This window comes from Agelaius phoeniceus, chromosome 21 (assembly GCF_051311805.1).
Source record: "Agelaius phoeniceus isolate bAgePho1 chromosome 21, bAgePho1.hap1, whole genome shotgun sequence".
NCBI lineage: Eukaryota > Metazoa > Chordata > Aves > Passeriformes > Icteridae > Agelaius > Agelaius phoeniceus.
The window spans coordinates 9,908,150-9,929,772 of NC_135285.1; the positions used below are offsets into that span (position 1 = coordinate 9,908,150).

A 21,623-nucleotide genomic window follows, 5' to 3' on the forward strand; every position below is an offset into this window, starting at 1 on the left:
GAATGCGGTGCGCGGCCGAGGGCAGGGACAGGCGGGCGGCGCCGTCCCTCCCCTCCCGGTGCCGGGCCGGGGGACGCGGCAGGGCCGGCGGCAGCCGCCGCACGACTCGGGCTCCCGAAGAGCTGTGCTGCACCCCGGTTTATCACAACAGAATGAGGGCGACGGGCGGGAGAGGCGGCATGAGGCGAAGGGTGAGCGGCTGGGGGACCGCGGGGCACGGGCGCTGCTGGGCGGCGGCGGCGGCGGCGGGAGCCGAGGGGGTGCTCGGTGCTCCGGGTCGCGGCGGAAAGCGAAACGCACCCGCTGCCCCCCATGGTGAGCCCGCGCTCCGGGGGCGGCGGGCCCGGGGCGCTCTGCCCAGCTACAGCGCAGCCAATGGGCCGCGGCGGGGCGGAGCGGCGGCGGGGCCGGCCCGGGGCGGGGGCCGGGGGCGGCGGGGCCGGGGGTCCCCGCCCGCGGTGGCGGCGGCGGGAGCGCGGCATGGCCCAGCCCGAGCGGGGCGGCGGCGCGGCGGCGGCGGCGGCGCGGCGGGGGCCGGGCCCTGCGGGTGAGTGCGGGGCTGGCGGCCGTGCCCGGGCTGCGCGGGCAGCGCCAACTCCGCGCCCGGCCCCGCGCCCCGACCGGCGGCTCCCGCACCGCGCCCGGAGCGGAGCGGCCGCGGCGGGGCCGGGCGGGCCGGGGCCGGGGCGGGCCGGGGGCGGCGGCAGCGCAGCGGGGCCGGGGCGCGGAGGCCGCCGCGCTGGAGGGACCGGCGCTGACAGCCGCTCCCGGCCCGGCCCGGGGATGTGCGGCCGCGCTCCGTCCCTCGTTCCCCGCGTTCGCGGTTTGTTTCCATCCTGGGCGGCGTTTCATCATCCGCGCCCGGGCTCGGCAGCCGCGCTCTGGAGATGGGCCTTGCGGCTCCATTTCCGTCTGCTTGGTCCAGGAGGACACATCCTGCCTCGCCTTTGCCGCCTTGTCCAGATTCCGCCTCCAGACTGACGTTACGCAAAATTTAGGTGATAAAAATCAACCCCTTTATCCCCGCCCTGCTCCCCCCGTGGAAGGTGGTGATTGTGGGGTGCAGCTGGGAGCACCCCGGGGTTCTGCCGTGGGTGCTGGCAGGGAGCAGGGGGCTCCGGCTCGGTCCCTGCGTCCCGGTTTTGCTTCTGCTGCCATGGACGTGCCCCCGGTGGTTGTTGGGGCCCTGCGGTCCCTGCTCGCTCCAGAGGCTGTGGAAATGACTTGTTCCGGGGCTGTGCTGTGGCTCGGGCTCCAGATTGGAGTGGTGGATCTGTCACTGCTGGTTACATCTGATGTCCCCAGATCTGGCACTATTTAGGCTGGTTTAGGCTGATGTGGTAAAAGTGTTTTTTAATATAAGCATTGATTTCTGTTGAAAGTGTCATGTTGATGTCATTCTGCTTATGGGAAAGAGGCTCCTTGGAAATATTTTTGATGATTGAAATTCAGGTCACCTTTTGCATCCTGCTTCTGATGCCCTTTTCCTCCCGATGCCCTCTCCTCTTGCACATCACAAATGCCATCGGCGTCCTGTGCTGGGCTTGCAGGCTGCCCCGACAAACTTTGCAGTGGCACGTTGTTAAACAAATATCCATGCTCAGGTGAATGTCACAGGTTAAAATCATCCTTCAGGTTTGCTCTGGCAAAAACAACGTTTGGAATCTGGTACGAGCTGACAGAGTCCTTCTGAATGTAATTAATCCTGCTGCCAGTTGAAACTGAGAACAGTCTGAAAACAAGGGCAGGCATTAATAAGTTTAATTACATGTCCTTTGTGTTGCTCAGGGAAGGTGTTGCACTAGTGAGGGCAACCTGTAACGCCAGGTTCCCATCCTGAGTATGCTGAGCAGAGTTTCCCAGGCTAAGATCAGCAGCTGGCGTTCTGGGAACGGCAGGAGAAAGTTCAGGGCAGCAGAACATGGAGAAGGGTGTGCTGCTGCATGCTGAGACTTCATCCCCACGTCCTCTTCTGCAGGAAAAAATAACATTCTTCATCTTCTGGAAGCCTGCGAGTTCTCTTGTGTGCTGTTGGTGGTGGTTATTCCCATAACAGCGCTTTCATATTTATTTGTTACATTGAAGCAGGATGAGGCGCAGGGGAGGAAGGGATGTGAACTCCCAGCGGTGGTGGGAGGTCAGTGGGAAGCTGGCCCCGGCGGGGCGGTCGCACAGGCGCTGCTGAGCCCTGGGGAGAGCAGAGCTGCTGTGCAGGAGAGTGGGAAGCAGAGGAGAGCAGTGGGGCCCTGCAGAGCGTAGCCCCGGAGTGAGCCGGCAGCAGGAGGCTGTGGCACAGGGCAGGGCATGGCGGGTGATTTACTCCCATCTGCGACTGCTAAAATCCTTCTCCCATCTGATGTTGCAAATCAATTTACTGGAGTTGTGCACTTTGTTCTCAGTCATAACAAACCCCTAATCCCCGGGCTGGAGACAGATTTAGATTCTGTCTGTGCTGGGTGTGGATCTGTTCTGCTGTGCTTGGGACCCCTGCAGCGGGCGAGTGCAGGGGAGGGGACCAGGGCTGCCCTAGAGAACCTGCACCCAGCTGGGCACACAAAAGAACTGTCAGCCTCCAAAAGCTGCACTCAGAGAATCTTCCCTGGCCAGCAGAAGTGCCACAGAGTCAAACATAATTTGGGAGATCAAATCCTTCTGACATGGGGAAGCATGGACTGCCAGCTCTGCAGCTGGTGCCAATGGGGCTTCTTCAGCTGAGGGCCTGGACTTCCTTCAGAATTCCCCAATCTGCTCATGTTCTCAGAGCAGAACAGTAGGAGATTTAAGAGAGGTTCTTCATTTTTCCCCCTCTTTGCTTCAGTGTTTTGTGTCTGCTCCATCCCTGTGCAGCCACCCACCAGGTTCTCTGTTTGTTTCTGTCTCTCAGAAATAATCAGGAACGTTTTCATCATAAAACCACAGGAGCAGCAGCCGGGTGGTTTCAGGCAGGTGAGGCTCTGAAATGAGGACTGACAGAGTTGCCTCTTTGCAGCACTGTTTGCTGCCTCCATTGCTCAAAACCCAGCCCTGGAGTTGGGTGAGGAGAGGATGGATTGCCTCTCCATCCTTGTTTTCACGAGTCTTCCCTGCAGTCCGCGTGGTCCTGGTTGGATTTGGTGACACTCAAGTGGCTGTGGAGGGCACAGGCAGAGGGGATACATCCCTTCACATGGTAATGTTTTATGACTTTTATTATTTAGCACAACAATCCTCTCTGGTTGCTCTCGGGCAGCAGAGCTCTTTCTTTAATAACCAGAGACTGGTGCTGCTCCGCAGGACTCGCCAGGTCAGTGCCAGTAGCAGTAATGTTATTTCTCTTTAGAACTAATGTGGTCTTTTATGAGATTTTTTTCCTCCCCCCTTCATTTCAACTGAACTTTAGGGAAGTAAAAAGGGATTTTAAAAAGGCCCTTGGCAAAAAGAACTGAATGTGCTGTTTGGAAAGAGGGTTCCTGTTGTGAGATGGCTCTGGGCAGCTGGCCGTTCCCAGCTATTAAAACAAAGGTGTAGGATTGGAATTGGATCAGCTGACGTAAACCAGGACAGGGCCTGGAGTACACAGCGAGTTACTGGAGCAGGAGACAGGACAGCCCCACAGGCAGCATCTGCACAGGGGTGGTAGGGGGATGGATGTGAGCAAGGTCCCTCTGTCCCCTGGAGGTGTTTTCACTGTCAGCAGATGGTGTTCAGGTGTGTTTGCCTGTTTGGAGGGCTGATGGCCAGCACAGGTCTGCAGGACTCAGGTGTCCCTGTCGCTGTGGGTGCTGCTCTCAGGCTCAGGAGAGCAGCCTGTGGCCTTTCTCTACTGCTGGTACAAGGGGAAGTCTGTGGGAGCAGCGATGGGGACTGGCAAATGTTCTCCAGTAAATGGGCTCCTGCCACAGTGCCATGTCACCAAGGGACACAAGTGCTCTCTGCCCTGGAACAGGGATTAAAGTGAAAGGACCATGTGCCCTTGGGAGGCAGGGGTGGGACAGAGCCCTGGGAGGGGGGCTCTGCTCGTCCTGCCCTGCCAGGACTGCTCTGGCAGAGAGATCCTCATCCCTGCTGCTGAGATTGCCACAGCTCTAATTAATGACATCTCCCCACTTAGCCCTTGGTACACAGGCAGATGCTGGGTTTTAGGGCTGGTTGGAGACCTGCAGCACTCCCCTGCACAGAGCAGCATCTGGTGAGAAATGTGTCTGCTGCTGACCTGGGCTGGATCCCAGGACTGACATCGTGGGAGCAGGTCCTGCTGAGGAGAGGACCTGACAAATAACTCCCTGAAAAAGTCCCCTTCATTTTAGGATTCCCAGAGGCATTTGGCAGAGTGTGGAGGGATATAAACACACATTTGCTGAATCTGGTGGGAGCATAGTGTGTCCTGAGAAACTCCCCCTTGGTAATCCTTCAAATAGCACATCTGCACTCCCACCCGGGGCCATCCAGCTGCAGTCATTTTAAATGAAAAGTAGACTTGTTTTGTTTCCATTTTTTACAAAAATTCTTAGGCCAGCATGAGGTGATGCAACTCAGTGATGTACTGAGTTGTGGTTTATTTTATCAGTTTTTATATTTGTGTACACAAGAATGCAAGTATCAACTTGGTTATTTACCTTTTCTAATTTCATCTGTAAAATATGGAAATAAGATTTACCAGAAATGCCTTGATTCTGGGCTTATCTGGGCCGGGTGAGAAGTCTGTATTGTCAGTTCTTGAGCTCCTAGATATTAGTTCTGCACTCAGCATCCAGAGGTAACTTGATCTGTCTGCCTGTATTAGAGTTCATTTACAGTATCATTCAGAGGAAAAGGATAGGGACCCTTTTCTCTGAAGATAGTGTAAAATTGCCACAAAGTACTGGGAAATGACTGTGCTGGGTTCCTAAAGATCAATTTACTCACCACAGAGCTGTGGGGTGAGTGGGCAGCTGAGAGAATGGCTAATGGCATGGGGAGCCTTAGGGCTTCTGATGCAGCCCAGGACTGTGCTGACCCCAGCAGGGCTTTCAGCACGGGGGGCTGCAGGCTGTCCCCTCAGAAAGGCTGTGCTGGTGGCTGCTGTGCAGATGTTGCAGTGGTGTCACCACAGCTGTCCTGGCTGGTGCCCTGGCAGGTGCAGGGAGCACCCTGGGTGTCCCAGAGCCCTCGGGCAGCGTGTCCCAGGCTGGTGGCCCTGGGGAGGAGGTGGCCCTGGCACTCAGAGCTGTCCATGGAGCAGCTCAGGCAGGGAACAGCCACAGGCAGTTCCATTATCACCTGGGGCTTGTGCATGGCCTGAATCTTAATGGCAAATCTAGAGAAGCACCTGTTTATCTGCTGCTGCTGTTCATCTGAGGATCTCCTTGGGCTGTTTTCTGCATCCAGCCTGGTGTGTGATTCACTGCAAGCGATGAATTTTGCATGCACTGTTGACATTTCTCTCTGTTTTGGTCAGCTTCATTCTGGAGAACAACAGAACCCAGCACACACACCAGAGCAAGCTGGGAGCATACTGGGAGCATTGTTGTTTGACCCATGAAAGACCATGCTGAGAATATCACAAACTCCCCTTCTTGCTGTCCTTCCGTGCCTTTGGAGAAGGCGTCACAGCCCCTTTGTGGCAGGGACATTTGGTCTCTTTGGGAGCCCCCAAGTGCTTGCCAGAGGTTTTGAAGGTCAGAGTTACCAGGATCAGAGCTCTGGCCTAGGAACATCTGATGTGGTGCAGGCTATAGAGAAGGCAGCTGCTCCCTTTGCACTCAAGTTATTTTTTCCCTTACCACTTCATGGGTTTGCTGTGTTTTCCCTGGGAGTACTTAACTATCTTTCTTTTTTTTTTTTTTTTCTTCCCCTTGAGCTCTCTGGTTTTGCTTTAAGAGTTACAGCACCATTGATTGTATTGGCTGTCTCAAAAATGGTGCTCTGCTCACTGTCTGTGGGCTCCCCGCTGCTAAATGCTGCCAGTGGGACTCCAGAGCATTTAGATCAATCCATAGGGCTATCACAGCCTCATTTTCCACACTGTCCCCATCCCAGGGGTGTGTGTGACAATCAGAGAGAGCTCACGAGCCCAAGGGCTGTTGGTGACAGAGTGCACGTCCAGATGTGGCTGTTCTGGTGAGGTTCTGGCACCACCAGAGCTCAGCACCTGAGCTGTAGACCTGGTGGTGCTGCTGAGAGAGCAGCAGGTGCTGCAGCCAGCTGGCCTCCAATGCATCCCCACTGCTGCACCCCACACCTGGGAAGGCTCCCTCAGCAGGTGTGGTGGCTATTCAGAGTTTGATTCAGTTGTTCAGAGACCCCACAGTGTGCAAACCTCTAAAGAATTGACTCCTGACTGCATTGGAGTTGGGAAAAATTGTTTTACTGCTCATACTGCCTGTTACAGAACCTTTAGAGTAGAAATTACAAATGGGACAGTGTAACAAGCCTTGTTCTTCAGGGCCCTCGGTTATTTCATGGCAGAACATTCCCAGGAATATTGTGCAGTTGTTGCTAGCAGATGTTGCTGGCAGGGTTCTCTGGGAAGGAGAGCATCCTTGACACTGTTCTGTGTTCCTCCAGATCCCATCTAATGCCGAGGCTGAAGGAGTCGCGCTCCCACGAGTCCCTGCTCAGTCCCAGTAGTGCTGTTGAGGCTCTGGATCTCAGCATGGAGGAGGAGGTGGTCATCAAGCCAGTCCACAGTAGCATCCTGGGACAGGACTACTGCTTCGAGGTAAGGAGCCGTGCTGGGGCTGTTCTGGGGAGCCAGGTGTGGGCTGGCATCTGGGGCCTGGCTGTTTCCAAACATTGCTGCTCAGAATTGCTGCACAGAGACCATTTCATAGGCAGAAAATTGCTCCCATCTTTCCAAGGAGGATCATATCCACACAATCAGAGCAATGAGCTCCTTGTAAAGCAGAGCTGCTGGCACAGGTGCTGCACTGCTTAGGGCTGTGTATCAGCAGAGCATGAATTTGTTTATGCCCCTACAGTTTATGTTCATACAGATACTGGGAAGTGCTAATCCCTACTCAGGGCTCCCAGAGACATTGCATGTGGTCACAGAGCCAGCCTGCTGCTGTCAGTGGGAGTGTGGAGGACTTTGTCTAGAAAACTGAAGCTTCCCTTGTTTGGGTAAATAGAAAAATCTGTGAGCATTTCAGATTCCTTTGACATCTGTTATGGCATGTGGTAAGGTCTGTGCTAGCAGGAGGGAGGAGGACACGTACAACCCAGGCTGTAGCTGGATAATTCAGTACAGGATATCTTGGGAATCATTTGTCCTGAATTGTGGATGGCAAAGTATTATTGCTTATGGCAGTGGCAGGGTACAGAACTGGGAAATGGTTTTCTTACAGTAATAAGGCACTGGATATTTGTGTTTCTGTGAAGAGCAGGTAACACCTGTTTGTGCTTGGACACAGAGAAGCAGATAAATGGTGTAGCTGTATTTGGATTGTGCTGTAGGGGTGATGGGGCTGCAGGCTGTCCTTGGATGGGCAGTGCTGGATGAGAATACATGCCAGTGTTCAGAGGAATCAGACTGGAAAGATAAAGACATTTTTCTTTACTGAAATCAGCACATTTTGAAATGAGTGAGTTAAAAGATCTATTTCTTAAAATATAACATGAAAACAGTCTTACAAAAGAATAGCCTCAAACATAAACTCTGTTGGCTGAAGTATAAATTTTGCATTGCTGTTCATTCTTTGTGGAATTGAGCAAGTGCAATGGGTCAGGAGGGGAACAGTTTTGTAAATTATGTGTCCTCTATTACATTCCACTCAAGAAAGATAAAATGAAGCTAGATGGAAAATAGATGTGACATCCATAATATAAGAGTTGTTTACCAATTCTGTTCAGCCCACAAGAGGAGAGGAAGGGATATGAACAGAACTTGTAGAAAGTTGAGTGAGAGGAAAGTTATACAAGCCAAGCACTTGGAAGGAGGAAGAAAATTTTGGGGTTAAATGAGTTGGATAAAGAGAAGTCACACTGTAAAAAAAGAACGTGTTAATTGCTGTTCTGCAAACCCTGCAGAGGAGAGGAAGAATGCCAGGAAACAACAGGGACATTGATTTGTCACTGGTGGCTGCTCACCAACAAGCTCCAGCAGGAGGCACCGAGGTGAGAGCCTAATGGCACTTTGTGTCAATGCCCTGGTCTGGTGGCTCCTGAGAGCCTCTGGAAGTGGCAGTGAGGTCAGCACTGGAGTGAGTTTGCAGTCTGGGGTCCCAGCTGGGGGCCAGGCAGTGACTACAGCCCACAGCACTGGGGGACACCACGGAGCTCAGGGGATGTCCTGGAGAAGCAGCCCTGGCCAAGAAATGCCAGGTGAGAAGGACCAGGGATGAGGGGAGCTGAGGTGTTTTCTGTGCAGTGGGTGGGGAAGGTGCTGCAGTTGGTGGTGGTGCCTCATCCCTGCCCCTTGAGGCTGTTGTGGAGCTGCTCCCTCGGGAGAAGCGTTGGGGCCAGGCAGGGCCGGTGTCCCCAGCTGGGCACTGAGGCTCCTGCTGGGCACTGCCAGCCCTGCTCAACCCTTCACCTTCTGGTGGCCAGGCAGGGACAGTGCCCGGAGCTGGTCCATCCCCAGCTGGCCTGGGGCCATCGGTGCTCACCTGACACAGCTCCTCCCCCGGGGAACGGGCCAGGAGGATCTGACACGGCTGCAGATGGAGCAGAGCAGCTTGGAGAGGAACTGGCAGCACACCCAGACGGAGACAAAAGCGAGAGGTGCCAGAGCCATCTGCAGTGGAAAACAACCAAGTGGCTCCTTGGGAGGCAGCTGGTGGATGAAGGTGCAGGGAATTGTTCCTCCCTTCTGTCCCCACCACCCTGCATTCAGACGTGCTCAGCCCTGCTCCCCTCAGCTCTGCCAGGGAGCACAATCGGTACCAGGGCAGGGCTTTTCCACAGGCTGCATTTGGCTTTTTCTGCTTACTTAGTTTTGTGAAACTTGCTTTTTTCTCACTTGCTGAGTACTTGGCAGTCAGTATTTACTTGTTTCCTTCATTGATTTTTTTTTTTAAATTACTCAGCATCATCTTCTTTCTCCTTGCAAGACTCCTCAGTCAGCAAATCATCCCGTGCCACTGCACGTGCTGCGTGTGCTAAATATACAGTGGGCATCTCAGCCAGGAGCAGAGGCTCAGAGCCCAGGCTCCCAGAGCCTGTTCCTGGCCCTGGATTTTGGAGGCCCTGGGCCAGGCAGGGCCATTAGGGCTGAGGGGCTCTCTTAGGTCTTGGCAGACCAAAGCCTTGTCCCCTTGCACAGTCGTGCATGAACCGTCCCAGGACACAGCTGAGCAAAAGACAAACTCTGATTGCTCCAATACAGCTGAGCTTGTTGCCTCATCCTGGCCTTGCTCAGCAAGGGAGAATTTAGTGGAGCTAAATTTAGCAGCAGTAAATTGGATCCAGCTGTGCAAACGTTGGCCATTGCTCGCGTGGCCCTTCATGCCTGGAGCAGCTGCAGGGCCAGGGGTGCAGCTGAGCCCTGAGTGAGCCTTGGAAAATCCCCTGGACAGGAGTGAAGCACCCTCAGTGCTCAGGTAGCATCCCCTGGTACTCCATGCATGGCCCCTCAAGTGAAGCCACCCTGTACCTCAGGACTGTCTTAAAAAGACAAGATTTTATCTGGACAGATTGTCCATCCAAAGACTGGGGATAATGAATAGGAAAAGTAACATTTCAGGAATTAATGAGTTTTATTAATTGAGTTTGTCCTGTACATTAACAGCATTCCAGTATATCCAAAATCTTGATGAGACCAGAATACTCTCTTTATAAAGTTAATTAATATCTCATAAAGATCATTAATGCCATATGATATTTAAGTCAGAACTCAAAGCTGGTATCTGATTACAAATCTGGGGGAAATTAGATTTTTGGTCACACATGGTAGATGTGATCTTCAACTCCCATCAGACCAAGACACATTTCGTATCTGACACACAATTTTCCTCTTCTCTCACTTCAGTATGACAGTTACAGTTTTTTTAGGTTTTGAAAGATTAATTTATAATTGGTTTAAAATAGAATAAGGAATTTGGCCATGATAATGCATGTGTTTACCTAAGTGTGGCAAGAGAACACAGTGACAGTCCTGTGTGCCAGCAGAGCTCTGTTGGGAAGGCTCAAGGATGGAGGTGAAAGGAGCATCAGCAGCAGTGGAGAGGAGATGGGGCAGGAGGGTTTGTCATGGGAGATTCTGGATAAGCTGGAAATGCTCTGAGTGTGAATGGAGGCTGGAAAGGTGACACTGCTGGGCCTGCTGGTATGGAGTCTGTTCTTGGAACTCCAGGAGAGCTGGAGTGCTCAGCTGAATGTATTTTACAGGCAGAATATAAAAGGGTTCAAGGACTGGAAGAATTCCTCTCTGAAAAGGAAGGAGAAAGCATCTGGAATATCAAGGGTTGGAAGATTCTTTGTGTTTTTGTGTAAAGACAGAACAGCCTCTCCTCATTCTGCCCTGGTCTGTGTTCAAAGGAAGGGATGTGCTCAACTTATCATGGAGGTTTGCTAATGACAAATCTTAGCAAGTGCCAGCTCTGCTGTAAGAACAGGTTGGGCTTCTGGGAGATACATGAAATTAAAGGAGATTGTGTCTCCCAGAAGCTGATAACCCAGTGCACAGTGTGTAAACACAAACACTGGGAGATGATAAAGCACTCACAAATAACTCTGCAGGTTGAGACTGGCGGAAATGAAGCTCAGAGGGGAGTTATTTAAAGTACCAGCCAGGTCCATTCAGCCTCCCAGCAGAGCTGTACATGCTGAATATTGCTGGGCAAAAGAAATGCAAAGGGCAGAGAGCTGGAGCCACCTTCCTGGTGGCCAGAAGCAGCTCGAGTGGAGGAGGTGGCAGCTTGGGGAATATCTGTGTGTGAGGAGCAGGTGCAGGGAGCTGTTGGCTTTGATGCCAAGGAAGTTTGACATGGGGGCATAGGAAGGAAATTTGGTGCCTGTCATTCTGGGCTGCCAGACAGTGGTGCTTCCATGGGCTCAGCAGGATTGGCTTTCCTTGGGATAGCAGGAGTGTGATGAGGAATAAGGGGCACTTGCACCACTGGAAATGTCACTGCTGTGAGTGTGTTTCTTAAACCCTGGCTATGAACTCCCAATGGCCAGAGAAAGTCACAGAAATACTGCAGAAAATCCCTCGATCTGGAAGCATGAGAGGTGAGAGGAGGGCTCAGCAGCACTTCCAGCCATGTCCAGGTTGGGAAGCCCCCCTGGTTCTCCCCAGCTGGGGATGGGTGCTGTGAGCTCTGAGTGCCCCAGCTGGGCCATGGCCAGGAGGGGCTGTGCACACCTGTCCCCATGGTCTTCACAGCAAGGGCTCCAGGAGCCACAGGACACCAAGGGGGAAGGTGGGAAAGCAGGCTTTTTGAGGCAGTGTTCTGCTGGGAACAAGGAATGGGTTGTTACTGTCACAGGCTTTGGGCTGAGCCTGGAGGAATGCCAAATAACCACTCAGAGTTCCAATTTATCTTTAGTTCATCTGAGGATTTGCACTCCCTCAGTTGTGGAACTTGGTGGTTTAAAGCATCACATGCATGGGGCCCATTATCTAGTGTTTTCTGGTGTGGAAGGGGAGAAGTAATTGGAGTTTGCTTCTATGATTATTTCTGTGACATACAGAGTTGTCCTGTTTTTCCACCAGCCTTAGGGGCTGTTGCTTCATGCTTGGGTAAAGCTGTTCACTTAAAAAAAAAAAAATAAAATCCAGTAGCATCTTCCCTAAGCCCCCCTCTCTCCCCAGCCACACTCTGCAGTGTGCTGGTCAGGACATAATCCTGTTCCTTTCCCTGTAGGTGACGACTTCATCAGGAAGTAAATGCTTCTCGTGTCGTTCGGCAGCAGAGCGAGATAAATGGATGGAGAACCTGCGGCGTGCCGTGCACCCCAACAAGGTAGGGCCTGGGAGGAGCTGCCTCTGCTCTAGTTCAGTCCCCAGTTGTTACATCCTATAGCCCAGTGCAGGGAGCAGCAGGGGATGTATTGTCATTGCAGTGAGTAAGTGGAGCTCGGGGTCAGCCTTTTTCCATATTGCTTTCTTCCACAATTATATTTACAGACAAGCACCAATTATTCCTTCCCCTCTCTTCTCAGCACATGCTGCTTCAGCTCTTGCTAAGAATTGATCAGATGAATCTTCAGTGCTGCTGTTACTGATGGTCCTTGCCACTTCCATGGGGCTGTGACCTCCCAGAAGCCTTGGGACAGATGTCAGGTAGCTGCCAGCAAAGGCACCAGGCTGAACAGCCTGAGGAGTTCACGTGTCAGCTCCTGACACAGCTCCTGCTTTAGTCATGGGGGAGCTCAGATCCCCATTTTCAGAGGTGGCAGTGGAATGCAGCTTTCCCTTCTCCAGCCAGTCGAGGTGCAAAGTCTTCCCCTGGGATTTACAGGAACAAATCCTTCTCTTCACCAGAGCACAGGGACACCCAATATGCATTTTTATGGCCCACTAAGACTAAGTACATCCTAAAATAAAATGTACAGCTGTTTCTTCCCTGCTGTGCTGGAGTTGGCTGTGAAGATTGGTCAGGATTAATGCAGGATTCCACAGCTGATGAGTTCAACCAAGTCTTCTTCTGCTGGTCAGAGAAGACAGAAATGATGGGATCCTGTGAACTCCTGGCTGTGCACACTAATTCAGTCCAGGCCTGCTGGGTTCTGAAGGGGCCCTCAGTCTCAGGGTTTGTTGTTCCCAGCACAGTGCCAAATGTCAGAATAAAAGATTTCCTGTAATATCAGAGTGTGAGCAGTGGAGGGGAGAAGTGGCCTTCTGCCTCTGGCAGCATGTTGCTCCAGTGAAGTTCAGTTGCTCCAGTACTTTCCCAGGGCTTTTCCTGGTGATCTGACCTGAGAGGGCTCTGTAAGGTTTGTGTGGTCACACTTAGCATGAGAGAACTCCTGGGAATGCAAGCTGGGCTGGGCTGTCACTATGGCTTCACGGTGCAGTGTTGAGTGGAAATCCATTTGGAAGTGTTTCCAGCATCTCAAAACCTGCAGTAACTGATGGCTGACTTTCCATCTTTGTTTGAGTTCACAGACAATACACTCTCAGTGTCCAGCTTGAATTTCTGTCAGGAATTCAGTGTTCTTGTGCAGTTCCTGTGTGTACTTCCTGAACCTACAGTACCCCATTGTGGACTTGCAGCAGAAATGTTCCTGCCCAGACTCCTGGGCTGAGCAGAGAAAGCCGTGGCTGCTGTTTCAGTGAGGGGTTTCCAAACAAAACAGGGTTTGCAGAATCCCAGCAGTGGTGCAGCTGCCAGTGCTTTATCTTTGGAGTCACTCCTGCAGCAAATACCCCTGGATGTTCTTCCAGGATGAGGTCAGCATCACGAGGGAGCTCTGAAAGATCCACGGTATTCTTGGCTCTGGTATTGTTTAAAAGATATCCAAGGCAGATTTCTGTCTCCGAATTGTCTTGATTCTCCTATGGGATGCCCTCTCCCATGATTCCTCTCAGTGTTTAACTTGGGTGCTCTGGACTTCTGCCCTAAAATATGGTGAGGTTTTACAAACAGGTTTTTCCCTGCCTTTGGTGGATGAGGTGATCCCTGGGTGTGCATTCAGGTCCCCTTGTGTTGCTGTGTTATAGGAAATATCATGAACTCAGTGCTGCTGTAAGGCAGCTCTACTGAAAAGAGAGGAGGCTGTGAAATACCTGTAACAGCTTCTGCTTTGCACAAACCATTCAGGACCAGTGAGGTTCTTTCAGATTCTTCAGAGGCCCTCTTGGCAGGGAATGGGAAATGGTACATTTATGATTTGGAGGGGTTTTATCTTCCTTGTTCCTTATATTAATTGGCACCAACAGACATGGAGAGCACGATGATATTTTGGAAAATTAACATAAGTAGTGTTATTATGCAAATTCTTGAGAGCCAGTATTTCCTTAAAATAAAGTGTAATTAAGCCTCCGCTCATTTAGCACATCCGAAATAATTAATTCATATCTCCAGTTTTGTTGTTCTTGGCTTTGTGAGGTTTTTTATTGACCTTTTTTTTTCCACCTCTTTTTTACAGGACAACAGCAGAAGGGTAGAGAATATGTTAAAGTTATGGATTATTGAAGCCAAGGACCTTCCAGCTAAGAAAAAGTACTTGTGTGAATTATGCCTGGATGACGTTCTTTATGCACGAACTACGTGTAAATTGAAAACTGATAATGTCTTTTGGGGGGAGCACTTTGAATTTAATAACCTCCCATCGCTCAAAAACATTACTGTGCACTTATACAAAGAGACTGACAAGAAGAAGAAGAAGGACAAGACCAACTTCATTGGGCAGGTGAACATCCCGGTGAGCTCGGTGACGGGCCGGCAGTTCGTGGAGAAATGGTACCCAGTGGTGAGCCCCAACCCTGGCAAGGGCAAGTCCCCAGGGCCCATGATCCGCATCAAATCCCGCTACCAGAGCATGAGCATCCTCCCCATGGAGATGTACAAGGAGTTTGCTGAGTACATCACCAACAACTACATGGTGCTGTGCTCGGTGCTGGAGCCCTCGCTGAGCGTCAAGAACAAGGAGGAGATGGCGTCAGCGCTGGTGCACATCCTGCAGAGCACGGGCAAGGCCAAGGTAGGACCCCTGCCACCTGTGGTGTCCCCCCTGCCACCTGTGGTGTCCCCCCTGGCACTGTCAGAGCAGACTCTGGGGTTGGGTTGGGTTGGGAAAACTCATCAGCTGGGCTTCGGGCCATCCTTAATGTGCTCTGTTTTCCTTTTGATTGCAAACCAGTTGGTAGCACACACAGCACAAGTTGCTTAATTAGCAGAGAGGTTGGTGGGACCACGAGACACCAACTGAGCCACTTTGCTTCACTCTTCTCCTTCTGGAGGCTCAGGGGCCAGGCTCTTTCTGTATAAACAGGCACAGTTGTGAAAGTAAGCAAGAAGGCAATTTTCCAGGGTGGAATGTAAGCAGTGCTGGCCTGAGCTGTGCAGCCTGTGTGTGCTGGGTGTTCCTGGGTTCCATGCTCTGCTCCCTCTGTGCTGAGCACTCTGCACAGTGCAGCTGAACGGAGGGAGCAGCCTCTCCAGAATTCCAGACCAAAGTGCCTGCAGGCATGCTTGTCTCTGAACCAGCTCTTGGTCTTCAGGGTCCACCCTATTGTTTTTGGAAGGGGGTCCAGGGGTGCTCCCATGGCAGTGCTCATTGGAGGTTGATGCCACCAACTTGCACATGGTTGGAAGTTCAGCCTTTGTGGATCACTTTGAGCTTCCTTCGTGGCTGGGAATGCACTGCCAGGTCTGGGGGAGAAGCAGGCCAGGAGGAGGCAGAGAGTGGGAGTTACTCCTGGTTGTGATCCATGAGGGAGCAGGCAGGGTGGGCAGAGCAGGGGTGCCCAGCACACAGGGCAGGGAGTGACCCCACTGCAGAGCATCCTCCATCCCTGTGGCCTGGCACAGACACAGCAGCAGTGCCCATGTCAGGGCTGCAGGAGTTAAAGCATCGCTGGTTTTGTGTCACCATCTCCCTGCACTCTGCAGGGGAGAGCTGGGGAAGGGCAAGATGTCCAGAGCTTTCTTAGTGCTGAGGAGACGTGGTGAGCTCCTCACCTGAGGGGCAGTCACAAGGCTCTGCTTCCTTGGCAGCTGCTGCTGCTGCCGGGCCCGTGGCTGGGCTCGTGGATTAGGGTGAGTTGCCATCTGTCAGACAGAGCAGTGCCTTGGCTTCCTCATCTGGTTCAAGGCAGGCAAAGCTCGCTGAGAGGATTGAGAGCTGGGGGCCTGCTGCAGCAGCAGCAGAGAAAATAGCCCTGCTAAAGCCTCCTGATCCCAGGAGTGCAGGGAGGGACCTGTGGGGAGTAAGGCTGTGGCTCCACAGGAGCTGTGCTTGGTGTCTCTGCCCACTCCTTGTCCAGGGCTCCAGAGCTGTCAGCCCAGGGTTCCTGGGCACAGCCCTGCCTCGTGCTGGCACCCGGAGCTCTGCTGCCCCTCACTGTGGCTCCTGCAGCTCTAATGCCAGAGCTTTGTGGGAATAACATTGCCATGCAAGACCCTGTCCACAGTTTACACGGTTCTGGTGCAAAAGGCTTCAAGTGTCATCCCAGTCTTAATCACCATGGATCATGTGTGGGCATGGCTGAGAGTGGTTGTCACTGCTCCAACCTTTTTCCTCTGCCTCTCGGTACTGGAGAGGCTCCAGAGGGAGCAAGTGTGTTTCCAGACATGTGTCTGCATCAGTGCTTGAGATCCCAGAGGCTTTATACAGGGGACACAGCAAACAGTAAACAGAGTTGATGACTTTTTCCCTAAAATGGAGCTTCTGCTTTCGCTGCCTGTCATCTGCCATCAGCATTAGCGCAGGGGTTGGGGAGCTGTCAGAGCAACAGGAGTTATTGGAGCATGGGAACCAGGTGCTGCATCCTGGGCTGGACAAGCAGGGAGAGGGAAGAGCAGCAGAAAGGTAGAAAAATAATGAATGAGAGAAGAAAGCCCTGCCTGGGGGATGTGAGTGCACCCCAGTACCCCTCAGGAGAGCTCCCCTGGCTGCCCCAGCACCCTGACCCCTGAGTGAGGGACAGCAGGGCAGGGACCCCCCCTTCTCCAGGCCTCTGTCCCCTGGTGACTCTCAGAAGCCTGCCCGGGCTAGAGGTGGGTTCCTCATCCTTGTGCATCACCAGGAGCCTTCCCAGTGAGCCCTGCAAAATCCCCCCTGCCCTGCGGCCGCGGCCATCGGCAGCCACTGATTGATTTCTCTGATAAAGGGGTTTTGTGGCTCTTGGCTGCTGTAGCTGGGCTAAAGCAGCAATTAGGGCTGGACTGTGACACAAGTGTCCAGTAGATTATCTTGGAAGACTCGTTAGCAGCTAATTGCTGTTGGGCTGTTTCGGGCCGTGTTTTCCTGCAGCGATTTGCTGTAAATACGGGGTAATCCCTTAATTGAGGCCGGGATGGGGCCGTGTCTGCCCGGAGCTGGGGCAGGAGAGGTGCCACGGGAGGGGGGTGACGGTGCCACGTGCCAGACACAGCCAGGTCCCAGTGTCCCTGGAGAGGCAGGGCCACCGAGGGACACCCTGCCAGCCAGGCGTGGTTACCTGGAGCTGCTGAACCCAGAGTCCCTCCTGCCAGGGGGGCAGCAACACCTGGGGCTGCAGGTGGAAGAGGGACAAGGGCTGTAGCTGAATTTTTTTTTTCCCTAAATCTCTGCTTCTTCCTGGGCTGCAGCTGTATCACAATAGGCTAAAAAGTGGAGCATGAAAGGAGAGTCCCCTCTGGAGTCAAAGTCCGTGCTTCCCTTGATCTCTGTGTGGGAAAGGACAGAACTTCATCCCTGCAGCGCTGGGTTGGTGTGCACGGGGCACACCTGGAAAGCCCTGAGCAGCTGCCAGGGCAGTGGGTGGAGGGGAGGAGAAGAGGTTTTGATAAAGTTCTGAGTGCAGCCACTCAGGGGGGAGGGACCTGCCCCAGCCCGCTGGAAAATCTGACAGACATTATCAGCTCTTGGCACACACAAGATGTCCCTTGTCTCTTATGGCAAGAAAGGCTGAAAGAGGGAAATGAAAGAGGGATTTTTGGTGGTTGAAGCACAGATGTGGCCTCTCAGCTCAGTCACTTGTTACCTGTTTTCACCTTGCTGGTGAGAGCACTGATGCAGTGTTTGTTCCCTGTCAGGATGTTGAGATGCCCAATGGTATTCATGTATTTTGCAACCCACAGATAAAAGACACAAAGTCATAAAGCAGTTCTGCTGCCAGGGTTGGAGTTACCAGGAGTGCTCAGTTCTGCCTTACAGGGCTTGGTGTGGCCCCTGTGATGTGGTTGTGGGTAGGTGGCTGCATCCTTCCCAAAGGACTTTTGATGCTTCTGGAATATTTCCATGGTTAGATTTGTTTCAGGGCTGTCTTAGAGCTCTCAGAGCTCAGTTCATGACCATAAATAAACAAAAAACTTCTCCTGTCCAGAGCACTGGTAGATCAAACCTAGCATTAGACAAAGCTCTAACTAACCAGCTGCTCACTGGAAATAAATATTTATGGTGCTGGGAATGGAGTGAGGAATAAACATGTGTCCCTGTTTGTTTGTGCTGCGAGGATGGGCCTCAGCTGAGCAGATGTAGCTGCTCCCCCCGTGTGGATCTGCTGGAACCCCACGTTCCAGTGGCAGAGCCAGGGCCGGCTCAGGGCTCAGGCAGGGACAGGAGAGGTGGCTCAGTGTGTTCGTGTTGTATCCCTCAGGTTTGCTCATTTCCCTGAGCAAGGGGATGGACACAGATCGCTGGGAGTTAACCCTCACATTGCCATTCACCTTTGCCCAAGGAGAATTAGAAAGGGCCCAAAGTGCCATGGGATGAGCTCCAGGGTTCGAAGGAGGGAACCTTGCTCTGTTTCCTGGCAGAGGAGTGTGTGCAGCAGATCCTCAGAGGAGCTGTGTGATGGAAGAGTCGAGGACTTGGGGCTGGGCTCCTCAGTTTCACCCCATCTGTCCAGGACCCAGCTGCTGCCCCTCTGCCGCTCTCCTTTCCCTCCTCCTCAGCCTCCTGGGCCGCCGTTCCCTCCCCCGTGGGTGAGTCCCAGTGCTCCTGCACCTGAAACCTGCAGCCCTACCGGCCACTGGTGGTTTTCACCTCTGCATAAGGGCCCAGCTGGACTCTGAGCTTGTCTTTGAAATAAGCAATAATCTTATTACCTTTATCAATTCAATCCTCTTAAGGTTAAGTCAATCCTATTAATCAGGCTTGTGATTTGGAGAGCCTTATTATTTCCAAGTCAATCTGCCCATCAGTCGGTTCCAATAGCAGGAGTGATCAGCTCCAGCCCAGGGCGTGTGTGACCACCCCGGGCACTGCAGGGCCATGGGGCTCCTCAGCTCTGGGCACCCCCGTGCTCCAGCTCTGGACACATCCCAGAGAGGCTGGGCTGGCCAAGGGCAGAATCCTTCCTGGGTTTGGAGAGGACACGTCCTACAAGGCTTGTGTTCCTTGTTGGCTCCCTTGGCAGTGCTCCTGCCCCCACCACAGCCCTGCCAGGGAGTAGCTGCCTTGGAATAGCACAGGGTGCTTTATGTGCAAAGTGGAGACCAGTGCAGCCTTGTGCTGTCATGCTCTGAAGTTATTTATTTATGAATTGCTCTTCTTTATCAGCATATGTGCAGCAGCTGGGGTCGTACAGGTTCAGATCTGTCCAGTCTGAAGCAAAAAGCCTTAAAATAAGCATGGGAACAAGCCTGAAGAACACTGCCACAGCCCTTAATTTTGACTGTAGACCTCTTCCTTCCCCTCTCAACTCTGATGTAATGAAATAAAGCATCTTATTTTCTTCCATTGCCAGGGGCCCTAACTGAAAACAACCCCCTGCTGATCTCTGCTGCTCAGAAACAGGGAGTTTTATTGGCTTTAGTTATTGCATTTTATTCAGGACCTTGTATGTGGGTGAGTGAGGCCCCCGGAGGGATTCCACAAGTATTTGCATTCCATTTGTGTCTTCTGAGTGCTGGCTGCTGGAGTACTTAGGGCAGAGATAGCAGAAGTGTGATCCAGAGCCGATGTGGCTTTTCCGTGGAGGGGGGAAGTGAAGGTCTGGCCAGTGGCAGGGCCAGGGACACCAGGATGTCCTGGGAAGTGACCCTTGCCAGGGCTCCTGGAGCTGCCCAGGGCAGTCCCTGCAGAGGAACTCACCCAGGGATGCTGCCTGGGGGAATTTTGACCCCTGGCACATCCCAGGGCAGCTCCTGCAGCCCAGACCTGCAGGGACAGGGAGGATCCTGACCCCTGGGATGCTGCTGGGTGTCCTGGCTCCCCCCTCCTTCCCTGCTCAGTTGCAAGGCCACATTCTGCAGTGTTACTGCTCAGCTTTGGCTGCTGTGCCATCATGGAATTCTCTGGGACTTTAGCAGCTTTCCTTTCCACTTTGGAGACAAGGGGTCCTTTTCCCAGCTGCTGAGCTGCAGATGCTCCATAGGGAATAAAAACAGCAGCAGAGATTTCCAGGGGATCTTTTCTGGCTTTGTGTTGAGTCCTGCCATGGAATCTTGCCTTGTTTTATATTCTAGTGAATTCTGTAGATCAGCCCAAGTCACCCAAATTCACATTAACTCTGGCTCCCACTTGGCCCTGGGTTTGCAGGACTCAGCAGCCAGTGCTCAGCTGACAAGAGGAGGAAAAGCAAACACTTGGCTAAGAGACGCTGTAAAACTCAGTGTTCCTGAGATAATTAGTATGTTGGGAAAGTGACAGGAAAGAGAATCAAGCAAAGCCAAGGTCAGCGGCTGCTAATTAAGAATCAGCACCTTGTGTCAGCCTGAGCGGTGGCTTGGAATTGAAACGTACCCTGGGAGAGCCCCGGGAAGATAAAGGTGATAGAGTTACCCAGATAGCAGCTAACGGGATTTGAGCAGGGTTTAAAGTTTCATTCCAACTTGGCTGATAAAAAGGGCAAAATGAGAGAAAATAGCAGAGGGAGGCACGTGCTTTGCTTCCAGGAGGGATTTTTGCCTCTGCAGCTGCCGGAGCGCTGCAGACGTAGCAGGATTTGAGGAAGGGCATCTTCTGGCTAAAGAAATAATGGAAGTGGGTTTTTTTTTTTAGCCCAAAGCTCCTCCTCTGGCTTTTTGGAGGGTCTTGGGGAAGGTCAGGGCAGTGTGTTGGTCCCAGTCACAGTGTTGTGGAAGGTGGGAGCAGTGGATCCTTGGGTACTGCAGGGATGTTCCTCCCCTCCTTGTGTGCTCTTACACAGGGCTGTACCTGCCTGCCCCAGGGTCTGCCTTTGCCTGGGACAGGAGCACAGTGATGGAGGGTCTGTGGATTAAATTGTTTGGGCCTCCTGGGTTCAGGGAAAGCTGTTTGTTGAACCTTGATTGAACTTTAATGCAGAGATGTCCGTGTGAAAAATGAAACGGAGCAAGTTGCATCTGGTGCAGAGCTCCCATCCAGCCACTGGCAGGGAGTAGGATCTGATGTCCCCTGTCCCCAGTGTGGGGTGGAACAGGCTGGACATGGCAGCTCTGCTGTGCCTGGGGACATCAAGAACAGGACCTGGGACGCTGTGTGGCATCCTGGAACTGCCAGGAATGGGCTGTGACCCACAGGGGAAGTGAAGAATTTCTTAGGGAAGGTTATTACTGAGCAGGTGATGTTGTTCTAATGGAAAGGAGTTGAAGAAGGTGCCCTTGGTTGTGGAGGTGAATGAATGTGATCATTTCTCTGTCTCCTACATGGGAGGCAGTCAGATGTTTAGAATGGGTGATCTGCACAGTAGCAGCACAGGGGATTATCACCTCCCATGGATTTGGTTGTGTGCACACCAGACCAAGAATGTGCCCAAAATGGGCACTATCAATGCTGTTTATCTCCATGAATAGGGAGGAAATGGGAAATTTGAGTATCTCAGTGCATATCTAAGGCTTGTGTCTCAGCCATTAACTGGGCACAGCTCATGACATTGGAGCATGGCCCTGGTTTGCAGCCAGTGCAGTTGGACACCAAACACAGCCATGTTTAAAAGGGAGAAGAGGTTTTGCCCACAGAATGCGAGGCTGACACGAGAGCAGCCAAAGAGCAGCACTGATGGAGAGGCAGCTGTGGGTCTGGGATGAGTCATTGTTGGGGTGCAAGGGTTGAGGCTCTCCAGAGGTTTATTTCTCCTCATCTCTGAGGAAGTTTGGGCAGGTGGTGAGGCAGTGTTCACACAGGACCACCTGCAGCACCTCCAGTCCCTC

The 21,623-nt window shown here is 52.6% G+C and overlaps 1 protein-coding gene across 11 annotated transcripts in view; it reads left to right on the forward strand.

Annotated features, from left to right (window-relative positions):
* The window catches only part of DAB2IP (DAB2 interacting protein), a 157,351-nt gene that overhangs the window by 113,153 nt on the left and 22,575 nt on the right, over positions 1–21,623 (forward strand). For 8 of the 11 annotated variants that reach the window (XM_077189400.1, XM_077189396.1, XM_077189403.1 and 5 more), the window contains 3 exons: positions 6,526–6,679; positions 11,763–11,861; positions 13,990–14,544. In XM_077189400.1, coding sequence (XP_077045515.1) covers positions 6,526–6,679; positions 11,763–11,861; positions 13,990–14,544 — 808 coding nt within the window. Of the gene's footprint in view, positions 1–52; positions 192–440; positions 548–976; positions 999–6,525; positions 6,680–11,762; positions 11,862–13,989; positions 14,545–21,623 lie in introns of those variants that run through there. The other 3 variants (XM_077189406.1, XM_077189405.1, XM_077189407.1) reach the window with 3 other exon arrangements.